This window comes from Aspergillus fijiensis (genome assembly GCF_003184825.1).
Source record: "Aspergillus fijiensis CBS 313.89 unplaced genomic scaffold BO72scaffold_23, whole genome shotgun sequence".
Lineage (NCBI taxonomy): Eukaryota > Fungi > Ascomycota > Eurotiomycetes > Eurotiales > Aspergillaceae > Aspergillus > Aspergillus fijiensis.
In genome coordinates, this window is record NW_024468999.1 from 61,315 (window position 1) to 74,763 (window position 13,449).

Consider the following 13,449-nt stretch of genomic DNA (forward strand, 5'->3'; position numbering starts at 1 on the left):
GAGTAGTGCGGCCAATTTAAGACCGGTACTTTGACGAAGAGGGAAAACAAATTGGAAATGGCATGACCATGTCGCGCCGTTGTTTTCGAGTTGCATAACATATTCGGTGGACAAGCTGTTGATGTCCAATCAGCTACAACCACGTATTAATTGAGGGTAAGCGGGGCTCTTCATTTTGGCCCCAAAAACGTGATATTTATTTATGGTTCACCCGGCCAGGAGAGTAGCTGATGTCATCCCCACCCGTTTCTCCTTGCGAGTTGAGAAGGACTGGTAAGCATGTTATCTCCTTGGCCTTACTATAGTCTTCATCTTCATCAAATGCGATTCGCCTGTGATACTGATCCAACAAAAGTAAAGCTGCCATGGATCGTGAGAAATTAGGAGACTGGGACCGTCGCCCAAGGATTGGGGCTTATGCCAACGTAAGTGCATGTACTTAGCCTGCTTCCCAGTGCTGATATATCACTGAAAGCCATAGAAAACCAAATTCTGTGTTGGTGACGAGGTCTACCTCAGCGAGCCTGGCGGCCGTGCATTGCGAGGACCTTACCTAATTGCCAGCGTCGGAGCTGGTGGAATCTATACTCTCAGCCTACAAGATGGGACAAGGGTGGACAATGGAAAGGTCTTTAGCGAGGCGAATCTCGAATTTGCATAGTGAGGAAGGGACGAGAGTCGGCCAAAACCACTGTATCATCTAACGAATGGTAATGCCCTCGGCTATTCTATCAATTACCAGTCTTCGGAAAGAGTCATTCAATTTGGTTCCTTGGGCATCATCAAGGTCAACCCCAAAGTCCGAAGCGAGGCATGCCGCAACGGCCTGCTGGTAGGTAGTCCCCGCGTAGTGCGCAAGTCGTGTTAAACAAGCCTCCTGCAGTTTCTTCTGTAACACGTAGGGGGCCGGGGCTTCAGGCCTCCTCGAGGCGACAAGATCGTGGGCGGACTGCCAGAGGCCGATTTCAAGTAGAACGACACCCAGCGAGTAAAGATCATGCACCTTCCGGTGGCCTTTACGAGCAGCCCCCTGCCGAGTGGGATGACGGTAGACGTTAAACGCGATGTCGTCTGTCGAACGGCCAATCGAGGGATCTGAATCTGGTCGAGCAAAGTCGAAGCCGTGAAGAAATGGGTTGGCGTAGTCAATCTCTTCGGATCCCTTGAAGCTCCAGAAAATCACATTCATCGCGCTGATTCCTTGGTGCACCCATCCAACTTGGTGCCAGCTTCGCACAGCCTGGGCAATTAATAAAGCAATCCTCAATCTCTGGTCCAGCGAGGGTCGCCTGGCCCCTTTAACTTGCTTTATAATTGACTGCAGTGTATGATGGTCACTGCTCGATCCATTGGCATACACCTCCGGGACTTCAAAATGAAGTACGTAACGATGATCCCACGACTGATGTTCCCATGCACAGCATTTCAGGGAAAGGAACTGTCTTCCCTTTGGGGCCTTTAACAGTTCGGCCAAACGACGGACCCTGGAGGTAAGATCGGGAATCTGAGCCGGATCCACGTATTGACTGTACTGCTTCGTCTCCACGAGGACCACTTGGTTGTAGGTCAACGACCCTCGAGCTTCCTGCTCACTGAGTGGCGTCTCCCGAAGAACAATTTGATGGAGACGTAGATGATCCACGATGCCCAATGTCTGCACCCCAGGATCTTCTATAGCCGTTTCCAAGACATTGGAGTCGGGATCCGCTGAGGCCTCCAAAATGGTACGCTCCACAGTATCTACAAAGGCACTGTTTTGAACGTTGAGCTGCCGAAGGAACGCACTCGTGCTGTCGAGATCATCACCCATGCCATGCCCATTTTCCCGACGATGGTGAGCGTTGGAGCTCTGGGTGCAATGGAGTTTGACTAGCGTAGCGACCTTATTCCATGCCTCCATGATGTCTCGTCGGCCGACATCGGTTAGTTCTTGGGGAAATGCGTGCTTCTCCTGTCGAATGCCTTCCACAAATCGATCAATTTTGGTGGAGGTGTCCAGAACCTCCAGTCTCGCTATCGTTCGAGGCATATCCGTCTCTAGCCATTCGGCAATTTGACCGACGGACGATCCATCTAGTTGCTCCTTTGTTTGGATGAGTAGCTGTAAAACAGATCCCTCCACCATGTCAATATCCTCCTGCCCATGGACGGGGGCAAGTCGGCCGAGTCTGATCGTTCGGGCCCCAGATCGGAGGTTGACATAAAACGGCGTGGCGAAGAGATTTGCATCCCGGTGGGCCAATCGGGCGTGTAAGTCGGTGATTGCCACGGCGCCGGTGGCATCGAGCAGGCCTTGCATTTCCTTCATCAGGGCGACGGTGAACGATCTTCGGCCCGGCCCGAGGGTCTCCATCCCCATCGCCGCGGCGGCGAGAATCTCTAGTCCCCCGGGACGCTGTCGGGTGTCGCGACTGCGTGCAGCCTGGGCCGCAGAACAGCAGTCAAGAAGCAGGAGGGTGTCAGTATCGGTCGCCTTAATATCGTCCTGGATGCGAAACCATTCCAGGCTCGGACCGCCGTGCGCATGCGCAGCCCAGACTGACTGTCGTTCCTCGCCGCCATGTCGATCATCATTGCGATCCCCGTGGCCTCCATAGTGGATAATGAGCAATGGCGCTCCTTTTCTGCTCTCGGCATCGGAGGTCACTGCCAGCAATGATTGCGTAATGAAGTTGTGTAATCGAAGATACGAGTGCGAGCTTGGAATGGGAAATATGTCGACGTCATACTCAAATGAGGACTGGAACAGCTGTGCCAGTGCTCTACCCTCCTCTTCAAATCCGGGGTCGCTTTCTTCCCAATAGATTATCAGCGCTTTGACCGCCGCGTATCCTTGGCGCTGTGCTGAATCCTTCAGGCGCCGGTTGAGGTCGTCCTTCCAGCCAGCGGAGTCTGTAGGCATTTCGCTGCTTCGATGATTTCCTCGGTGCGTTGTCATCTGCTTCAACCTTATGTTCTTTCCAGATGCAGGGAATTTTCTCTGACAATTCCATTTGTCTGTTGGGTGGAATGTTAGGTGGAATCCGAGCGCTACCGGCGGGGCTGGAAGACGAGGCTGACTCAAGTCCTTGGTTTTTGTGCCCAATTCTGCCCGAATGGGGGCTAGCTTCGGCTGTTGGAACAAGGTCATTTGCACAATCGATCATAAACCATGGCTCTTATCACCTCAGAAGCTGCCGCCAACGGAGATGATTAAAGACACGGACGATCGGACAGAAGACCAAACAACCCCCCACGGCAGTGAACAAGATGAGCAACAACCCCGGCTGGCAACACCCCCGTTCATACATCTCCTCGGCTGGTTATAGCAGTAGGCGATCATCCCGGATGCCAGAGGGGTTCAGCCGGGATACTTTTTCAGTAACCAGGGATCGCTTGTCGTCCCTTCGTGACGCCTCCCGTAGCGGATGGACGGCGGTGGAGGTCCTCGTTGACGCGATCTATAAATCCGGGGTCCCGGGTCCTGTCCTTCTGACTGATTATGCCTATATTGGACAGGGTACTCAGTTTGTCGTGTCGCGGCAGTACATGCAGACTTCCACTCCCAGAGCAGTCATGCAAATCCCTGTCGCGGTAAAACAACCCAAATTCGATATAGGCTTCAATACCCAAATAAGTCTTGCCACTACGGGCACATGGAAGCATTTGCATGATTTCTATCTGGAAATTATGTCACTGACCACGCCATCGTTGAGTGTCCACCCGAACATCGTCAAGCTACTTGCATGGTCGAAAGGGGACTCATTTCATTGGCCTCCCCTCCTGGTAATGGAACTTGCAGAATGGGACTTGAATACGTTCCTTACCGAACAGCCGCCGACACTAGCAGAGGCCTACCGGATTTGCTGTGATGTGGCTGCAGGTCTAGACGCTTTACATGAGATCGGGCTCGTTCATGGGGACATAAAGCCGGCGAATATCTTGATCTTCCCATCTGGCCACGGGCCCGTCGCGAAGCTTGCTGACTTTGCACTCTCTACTGATGAGGTCGAGTTTGCAAAGAGCGGGATTTGCCTGGGGGGGACACCAGGCTGGCAGGCGCCAGAGGTGGAGGAAGGACGTGTTTTGACGATCAAGGAGTTAGTGCCTACTGATAGCTATTCATTTGGCTTGCTAGCATGGAGCGTTCTTTTCCTATCCGGTAAGATCCCCCCTCGGGCAACAATTGAGGAGTCGCATGCCACGTTGGTGGTGAAAGATGCCAGCAGGAACAGTGAAATCCCGAAGATTAGCCAGGTATCAACGGCAGTGGGGTTTTTGTCTCAGCTTCTGGAGCTAGATCCGAAGCTACGACCTCGTTTGCTATGCGAAGGATTTTCGTTCAACCGGCACAGGGGAGCCAGAAAAGTGTAAGTCGAGGCAATATCAAATGCGTCCATACAGGTAGTAACAAGAAGCTTGCAGAGAAGAGCCCTCAGGTGGAATAGACCCGGATGACCCGCACGGACTATTTGTTGATCGTACATTCATGGATCGTAACCTCGGTCAAATTCATGACTGGGAGCCACACCCTCTCTCCGTTGAATTCGCCAAGGACATCTATGACAGGTTCCAGGAGAACAAGAGATCAGTGCCATTGCCAATTTTATTCCCTCTCTGTTTGGCACTCACCGTTCCAAGTCTACTGGATATTCAGGATTCCGATAGGCTCAGCTTAGCGGTTTCCGCTGCCTCTGCAGGACACGCCGCGGCCCAAGCTGCCTTCCCGGATTTATACCAGTATTATAAGAGAGATCCTGGGCAGCGACAGAGTCATATTCTTACCCGATGGCTGAAAAACGCAGTTTCTAAGGGCGTCATCTCAGCGAGAGCCGCCCTTGGGGAGCGCGATCCGAAGGCACTTGATCGGTGTGTGCGGTACTTCCATGACAAGGGCGGATTCAATGAGCTCTATAGCCCACACGTGGACGAGGGATTCTCCGCTCTTCATTTTCTGGCTACCTATCAGACAATGTATGAGCTCCGTGAATATTTCAAGCTTCACCCCCGAGAAGATATCGAGCAAATGACGAGTCGATTGGAGACACCACTCTATCTGGCCTGCGCGCGAGGATCCTGGGACATCATCGAGGAACTTCTGAATCTTGGAGCCAGCGCCTCCCCACGGTGCACACCTTACCACATTAGCTGCATTCATTGGACATTTGCTCTTGGAGAGCAGTATCAAGCGGTTGCCGTGAAGCGATTAATTGATGCTGGCGGCGATATCAACTCCGTTGCCTCAAAACCAGTCCCGCTATTTTACTATCCGTTTCACCTTCCGGCGGCAACTGCTTTACATTGGGCAGTAGTTACCTCCAGCTGCAATGCAATCAAAGTTCTTGTTCAGAATGGGGCCGCAGATGCTCTGATTCGAGATGGATGCGATCCGTATATCCATGATGAACGAGTTCGGTGCTTGAATCAATTTGGAGGTTCCAATCTCGAGCAATATTCCTTTTCGAAAGTTAAAACTCAAGGCCTCTCCCCTCTGGACTACGCTGCTATGCAGCATGACCCTTATATTTTCGAGTTATTGCTCTCTGTCAAGAGGAGGGTTGATATTAATGCAGTGGATGAAGAAGGGCTTAATGTATTCCACAGGCTTAGTCACTCCCAGACATGGCACACCAGACGAGGACTCCCATTCTCTTCTCGGCCCTTTTTAGGGAACGCAGGGCACATGAGAGCCAAGCTAGGCCGCACCGTGAAAGCTATAAAGGCACTGGGCGGAGACATTGATTTACTCTCTACTCCGAACCAGCACAACGCGCAGGGATTCGACTTCTCGTGTCCTTCCATGACGCCTCTCATGATGGCTGTTTCTGCTGGATTACCGGACGTAGTGGAGGCTCTTCTGGCAGCGGGAGCCGATATCCACAAGCAGAATGAACAGGGGCGTACAGCGATAAGCTTTGTCCCCTTCGTGGACGGAAAGATGCAAAATCAGGTGTATGCATGCGTTTCTGCTCTGCTGCATCACGGAGCTGATCCGGATCATCGAAGTAATGACGGTCTTTCCGCAGTATTCCACTACGCGAGCACGGGGTTCATTCATACTACTGAGCTCTTGCTCTCCAAATGCAAGGATATTGACCAAAGGCATCCGGTCTCCGGTCAAAGCATCTTCGCTAAGCTTGCCCGGATAGACAGTCCCTTTCGACAGGACAACGACGCTGCCTTGGCTCAGATCCTAGCAGGTCATCTATTCAACCACACCGACAAAGGGGGACTGCGGTGGATGATAGAAGACGGTGATTTCAATGGAGATACTTTACTACACCGTTTGGTCTTTCATTGCATGCCGATCTGTGTGCAGGCAGCTATTGCGCATGGTGCGCCAGTAAACGCTATAATGGTTCAGAATTATAATTGGATGAAAGAGCCTTTGCACTTAACTCCAATGGACTATGCTTTGAAAGGACGGCGCACGGACAGGAACAGAATGGAAATATCCAAGGATTACGACAGGAATGGGTATGAAGATCTCATTCAACGATGGGATCGTGTTATTCACATACTGAGAACTGCTGGGGGGCTTCCACTAGCCTACCATAATCTGTATCACTAGGTTATTGGAAAATATCTTCTAGACCGCAGTGTAAATTACAAGATGGCACTCAGCGAGAAATAACTGCGACTGATATGCAATTGTCCAAATAACGTCGCTTGGGTTCCCATGATATTACGCGGTTTCTGTGCCCCCCAATGAATGATATTCCCCATATCGATCACCTCTTTGGCAGACGAGACTAGGCATTATCCTCATCTAATGGCAGGTGCATAGACCCTATCAGGCTGTTTAGCATGGAATACGTAGGGATGGAACAGCAGCTCAAATCAAGAAGTAACTTACTTCTTCTCATTGCAGTAGCCGCCACTCTTTCCAGCAGTCGCACACCTGATTGCTTCTTACATTGAATAATATTGAAGATCAAGAGGATACTCTTAGGCAGGGCTGAATAAATAACACAATACTGTACCACAGATTAATAGTTAGATTCATACTATCCAATTAATATATAAAACTCAAAGCAATAGTAGAAATCTAAACTCCCATAATAGAAAGTTTAAAAATATTGAAAAATGGAAAGCAGAAGTAGAAATGTTACAGACGCTCTTTCTTTATACAGGCGACTAACCAAGTAATTTATCGTTCTAGTTTAAAAGCAACCGTCTTAATACAGATAACGCTAGACAGAAAGTAGACACAACAATCAGAAAATTAAATTAGATTATTTAATACAGTAGCAGTTTCTGTTCTGTCTTCTGTTAGACTTGCTCTATTGCTTTTGTGCCTGCTTCTCTTCTTCTTCACCACGTCCTGCTTCTTCCGCACGGCGTTTTACATGGGGCTACTCTCTAGCTGCACCACTATAAGCTCCGCCCCAACCAGCCACATGCTCCTCACTGGGAAGAGCCCATCCAGAAGCATTAATACACTCAATAGAAGTAATCTATTCCGATTTCTTGGCTGTATAAGTAGGTTTTTTTATAATGAAAATTTAGATCTAGTGACTACTCGGACAGTAGCTACTAGACCTATAGTAAAGCTAGTCTTATTAAGATTATAGATATTTTCAGATACAATCCTATATTATATTATAATAACTTGTACGCAATTAAACCAATTCTTATAGAACCAAAAATCTTTATATTAAGCACGTACATAGTTGTATCTTTAAGAAAAGCATACTTTTTATTTATTATACTGTTAAACAGATTTATAAATCTATTTCTTTTCAACTGGTTTAAAAAGGGATTGGATTACGAGTAGCAAATTAAGGACGTGAGGACCAGCCTAATCGGCATTACAATAGCTAATAAGACCAGGACCTGTGCGTCGGTAAAAAGAGTATCGGTTCGGTGAGCCTGCAAGATATGGATATTCTCATCCTCGGTGTAAGGGCTAAGCCAGCCCTTCCAACCTTCGCGGATACCGCGAAGGGAAATCTATATATATCGGGCCTCAGATATTGGTTATATAATAATTAAGCAAGCAGACCGCGACTTCTAATTTAAAAGCAGATATCCCGCGAATTAAAAAGATTAGTAATAATATTTTAAAATAATATATTAGTATTTTTAGTCTTGCAAGAGTTATTGTTTTATTATATTATTTTATTATATTAATTTTTATAACTTTATTATTTATATCCTACAAAATAACTTATTAAATCATAACTAAATATAATATATAAAGCTGAACCAGAAGTAACTTTTTAATCTAATTGCAGAAAACTATATATTAACCGCGGAAAAAAGATTTTATATAGTAGAAAAAAATATAAATTTTTATTTATAAATTCCGCGAATGATTATAATTATTTAAACAAATTATAAATTTTTAAAATAAGCTAAAAATTAGTACCGCAAAAAAATATCTATATATAAATTTAAAAAACTCTGATTTTAACTCCGCGAAAACTAAAAAAACTAATATATATATTAATCTGTCTGTAAATAAAAAATAATATAATATCTGTCATTATATTATTTATTATACATTTATTATTAAATAAAAATTAACCGCGGAGACTAATAATTAAAATAAAAACCAGAAAATATATATCATGATAGTTTATTTAGATTATATTTTGAATAAGTGCGGTTCTTGTCGTACGCTTGAAGTGAATTACCCAATAGTTCTTTGGACAGAATAAATGCAAATGTGCGAGGGAAATACACGGGCGCCTGTCTCTGGCATCAGTATAGGCGCCAGACTCTCCCCCAAGTCATGCCTGTGTCACTTTTCGGACAGGACGGTAATGATGCCTCAGGCACCAACAACCCATCCGCACCTGCGATGTCGGTCGATCGTTCATGCTCTTCTCATCCTTATTAGCCTAGGATCCTGTCATGGCCAGAAGCTATCTCGAATTCCGCTGCTATATAAGTGATCATGCTTGCAGGACGTGCGCTGCGACACTGCATATTCTTCCTCCACAATATCGATTATCCCCCCCGGCCGTGGGCCGCAATCCTTCCAACAGGAGTTCCTTCTCACGTGTTTTTTACGACGAAGCCATCATGCTTGATACAATTTCCTTTCGTCGCACTATGAAGTAATAAGTGTTCGGGCCTTAGCATTCAGTATACCTCACGACCCTTGCCATTTCCAATTGGCACAGAGTTATCTTATGAAAGCAAGCACATAGCTGGCCTTCGGAGTGTGTCTTCCAAAACCGTTGACAGCCTTCACTTAATTCTTGTGGACAGAGATCCCCGCAGGATACACTTCGCATGTGAACACACCCGTTGGTTGGATCAGCATTAGGTAATTGTCACAGTAAAGATATCGACGAGAGTCTGCTATTTCAGCTGTTACCCAGAAATGTTCTGGGCACCATAGCGAATACATCATATGCTCACAGGACATTAGCTAGAGCAGTACCTGTTATTTTCTCTCACCCCAAAGCCTTTCTCAGATATGGTAATCATTCTCCCCTGCTGCATTATCTCAGCGTCCCGTCATTATCGCACTTTTCAACACGGGCCCAGAACACCCGGAGACTTCTAAAGTTATCACAAATTGCAATCACACCATTCGCTACCGTTATACTTGTGCATGCAGCTCGCAGTAAAAGTCTTCAAACTAATGCAAAGTTATCTCGGCAATTCAATCAAGTAGCCGAGGAGTGTTATGCTCTGTACGCTATCATGCCCGAAGTCGGCGGGGTCGCTCTTGCGCCATCAAAGCCGCGGATAGTAACATTCCTCAATCCCCGCATCGGAATGCCACAAAATATAAGTGAATACATCGACAGAGCTACGTGTGCCCAAATAATAGCAGCAGTCATTTCAAACCCCCAGGAACTCGAAACATCACACAGCGACCATGTTGTCCGATGCTTCTGATGATGGGCACATCCAACCGGCACGAACCACTGGCAGTGAAGACCCTAAAGAAGTCTTCATCAACGAAAAACCCATCCCTGGGAGAGACTATGTGCACCAGGTCAACCGCAATGCAGACACCACTATTCCTGACAATGGGGAGGCTATCCCAGGCTACGATGCCGATTTGATGCGCGAACGTGCCGCACTGAGTGCGGACGAGGAGAAGAAGCTCCTGCGACGCGTGGATTGGCATTTGATCCCGCTTCTGGCTGTTATCTATATGCTGAAAAGTGTCGACTTCACAAATGTGAGACCTTCCATGCTAAGGGCGATTAGGAGGGTAGTTCTCTGACGAGAGCTGTTTTAGGTCTCTTACGCACTCACCATGGACAAAGGAACCCCTCACAACATCTTAACTGAGCTAGGAATGACGAAGGATCAGTATAATCTGGTGACAGCAATGTATTATGTGAGAATCACCTTTGTCATAAATAGCTGCGATGCAGACTGATGTGTGTCAAGATTCCCTACATTATCGCCGAAGCCCCGTCTAATCTACTGATCAAGGGGGTCAGGCCCTCCGTCTGGCAAGCTCGGATTCAGGTAAACGCCATTGGCCCACCAGATATGTCTTACGTCTAAAATAACCAGGTCTCATGGGGGATCGTTCTCTGTTGCCACGCAGCAGTCAGGAATCGGCAGGGCCTGTATGCTGTCCGCTTCTTCTTGGGTCTATTCGAAGCCGGTCTTTGGCCGGGGATGCTGGTCCAGTTGTGCTACTGGTATCGACCGGATGAGATAGCACCTCGGATTGTGCTGGTTACGCTGCTTGGAAATTTCAGCACGGTCATCAGTGGCGTGCTTGCCTTTGCGTTCAACGGTGTGACGACCGGGGGGTTGTCGGGGTGGAAATGGTGCGTCCGGCAGATCCATGCCTGAATCGATGTCCTCGAAGCTAACCTTGCGACTAGGTTGATTCTGACAGAGGGAATCATCACAATCGTTCTGGGTGTTCTCACATATGTCTTCCTGCCAGATTGTATGCATTGTCATTCATATCAACGAAGACACCGCTGACTGACTCCATCAGTTCCCTCTACATCATCCTGGCTCTCCGAAACGGAACAAGCCTTCATCCAAGCTCGTCTCCCCCGCAACTCTCCTCGAGCGCAAGAATCCAACTTCAACCTGCGAGAGCTGATTAACACGCTTCGAAACGAGAGAATCTGGCTATTCCTGCTCTGTTGGGCATTCTTCACTGTCGGAACCACCGGTCTCACATTCTATCAGCCCACTGTGATCGCTAATCTCGGCTTTACGTGAGTAAACCCCAGAGTTAGATTTCGAACCGAAGTGCTGACCAATTTTCAAGCTCGATGGGCGAATCCCTCCTCCTCAACATCCCCTCCGCCGTGTTCGCAGTGATCCTGACCCTAGCGTTCGGGGTCTTCGCCGACACCGGAAGAATCCCACAACCGGCCATCCCGCTCGCCTTCATGATAGTCATCGAGGCGTGCTATGGCGTGCTCTATGCATTTCCGAACAGCGGGGGTGTCTATGCCGCTACGATCATCGCGGGCGGATTTTCCACCGCTTGGTAAGCACGCTCCTTCGGAAATTCTTTGCCAGTCGCTGATGGTAGCTGAAGGTACGTGATGATGTGGCCATGGCGAGTCCAGACGACGCAGGGGGCCACAGGCTCGGCGTTTGCGATTGCCTTCGCCAACAGCTACGGGCAGATCGGAGGCGCAGTGGGATCGCAGTTGTTCAATTCTCGGTATGCGCCGCGCTATACCACCTCGTTTGGTATTGCCATGGGATTCGTGGGGATGGCGATCATTATGAATCTGATTACCTGGGGGCGTACGTGGAAGGTGGATGTCGATACCAGAAGATTGAAGAGGGTTCGGCGGGCGGCGGCGAAGGAGAATCAGGCGGTGCTGGAGGATATTGACTTCCGTTGAGGGGAATGGCTTGGCATCTCTCTAGCGAGATTAACGGATCGGCCTATCATGTGGAAATGGTTGAGGTTCTGTGTAGATAAGGAATGTAACAGGTGTGGTTCTATCTTGAACCAACTAAGCATGATGTCGGATGTTGATAAGGCACGCCATTGCGGGGAGGAATGCCCTAATCCACATTCGTCCGTTTCCCCTCACGGACTCACCGAAGCCTGAGAATTGATATACACCCTACCACCCCAAGATTGAATATCCTCCCTGGGTGACATTATTGAAGATCAACGCCCCAATGAAGACAATCGAGATTATCAACATCACGGCCCTAGCGAGGCTGGCTCTCGCTTCAATACAGCAACCACTCGCCGACCCCCTCTCGCACAATGCAATAGTCAATCCCAGCACCGAGTCAGCACTCGACCAAATAATCACCTCCTCGCCTCTCCTCGCCTTTCACCGCCATATCGTGACTATCGAATCCATCTCCGAAAACGAGCAAGAAGTCGGCGACTTCATCATCGACTTCCTTTCCTCCCACAACCTCACTGTCGAGAAGCAGGTCGTAACCCCAAAGACGGATGCCACCAAGGAGCGCTTCAACATCTACGCCTACGCAGGGGACAACCGCTTTCCGGAGATCCTGTTAACTAGCCACATCGACACCGTGCCCCCCTTCATCCCTTACTCCCTTCACCCCCCCGGCCCGAGCCCGCATACCGGGAAGTTCGACCGAAAGGACCTCCTCATCGCCGGCCGCGGCACCGTAGATGCAAAGGCCAGCGTCGCAGCCCTAGTCCTCGCCGTCCTCGACACTCTAGCCACAGACCCGACGGCATCCGTAGGCATTTTACTGGATGTCGGCGAGGAGAAGTCCGGCGTGGGGATGAAGCACTTCTCCGCCTCGGAGCTCAACCCCACACCGTCGAGCTTCCACACCGTCATCTTCGGCGAGCCCACGAATGGAGATCTCGTGAAGGGCCACAAGGGCACGCTGGGGTTCAAGGTCGTCGCGCGCGGGAAGCCCGCGCACTCGAGCTATCCCTGGCTCGGGCAGAGTGCCATCCTCTCTATCTTGCCTGTTCTCGAGCACATCAACTCCCTGCAGTATATTGCCCCGGAGGAAGGGGGGTTGCTGTGGGGTGAAGTGCTGGGTAACTCTACCTTGAATATCGGGACTATCGGCGGAGGCGAGGCGGCCAATGTTGTACCGGCGCATGCTGAGGCGACGGTCTCGGTGCGGTTGGCGGCGGGGAGCCCGGAGGAGACCAGGCGGATTATTCAGGCTGCTGTGGATGAGTTGACGGGTGGGGATGGTAGCGTCTTGCTGGACTTTGGCGGTGGGAGTGGAAATGGGACGGTTGGGGCACCACCGCAGTTTTTCGAGACGGGTGTCGAGGGGTTCGAGGTCATTGCGGTGAATTATGGGACGGATGCGTTCTCGTTGGAGATTCATGACCACGGGGCCACACGGAAGGTGAAGCGGTATTTGTATGGGCCGGGCCGGTTCGAGGTCACGCATGGGGAAAAGGAGGCGATCACCGTGCGGGAGCTGGAGGATGCGGTCGAGGGCTATAAGAGGTTGATTGCTGCTTCGTTGTGATTTCGTGGAGAAGAATGTGCTGTAAGCATTTCCTGGTATACTTTTGGGTGTTGAGTCGAGATTGGGTCACTT

General features: G+C 49.3%; 5 protein-coding genes across 5 annotated transcripts; 4 read left to right on the forward strand and 1 right to left on the reverse strand.

Moving 5' to 3' along the window:
• Positions 1-365: 365 nt before the first annotated feature.
• Positions 366-661, forward strand: BO72DRAFT_496234 (uncharacterized protein; the record flags this gene model as incomplete). Its single annotated transcript, XM_040948618.1, has 2 exons — positions 366-425; positions 482-661. 2 exons carry the CDS (start codon positions 366-368, stop codon positions 659-661), a joined length of 240 nt encoding a protein of 79 aa, XP_040801219.1.
• On the reverse strand, positions 478-3,027 carry BO72DRAFT_447990 (uncharacterized protein). The gene has a single exon (XM_040944685.1). The coding sequence runs from the start codon at positions 2,900-2,902 to the stop codon at positions 701-703; it is 2,202 nt and encodes a 733-aa protein (XP_040801220.1). The 5' UTR covers positions 2,903-3,027; the 3' UTR covers positions 478-700.
• Positions 3,028-3,166: 139 nt separating this feature from the next.
• On the forward strand, positions 3,167-6,686 carry BO72DRAFT_447991 (ankyrin repeat and protein kinase domain-containing protein). The gene is made up of 2 exons (XM_040944686.1): positions 3,167-4,349; positions 4,405-6,686. Exons 1-2 carry the CDS (start codon positions 3,250-3,252, stop codon positions 6,548-6,550), a joined length of 3,246 nt encoding a protein of 1,081 aa, XP_040801221.1. The 5' UTR covers positions 3,167-3,249; the 3' UTR covers positions 6,551-6,686.
• Positions 6,687-9,817: 3,131 nt separating this feature from the next.
• Positions 9,818-11,819, forward strand: BO72DRAFT_486028 (pantothenate transporter; the record flags this gene model as incomplete). The annotated part of the gene is made up of 8 exons (XM_040947924.1): positions 9,818-10,126; positions 10,187-10,288; positions 10,342-10,422; positions 10,471-10,733; positions 10,791-10,858; positions 10,910-11,138; positions 11,192-11,416; positions 11,468-11,819. 8 exons carry the CDS (start codon positions 9,818-9,820, stop codon positions 11,781-11,783), a joined length of 1,593 nt encoding a protein of 530 aa, XP_040801222.1. The 3' UTR covers positions 11,784-11,819.
• Positions 11,820-12,052: 233 nt separating this feature from the next.
• Positions 12,053-13,377, forward strand: BO72DRAFT_428871 (Zn-dependent exopeptidase; the record flags this gene model as incomplete). Its single annotated transcript, XM_040943054.1, has 1 exon — positions 12,053-13,377. Exon 1 carries the CDS (start codon positions 12,070-12,072, stop codon positions 13,375-13,377), a length of 1,308 nt encoding a protein of 435 aa, XP_040801223.1. The 5' UTR covers positions 12,053-12,069.
• Between the last annotated feature and the right edge of the window lie 72 nt (positions 13,378-13,449).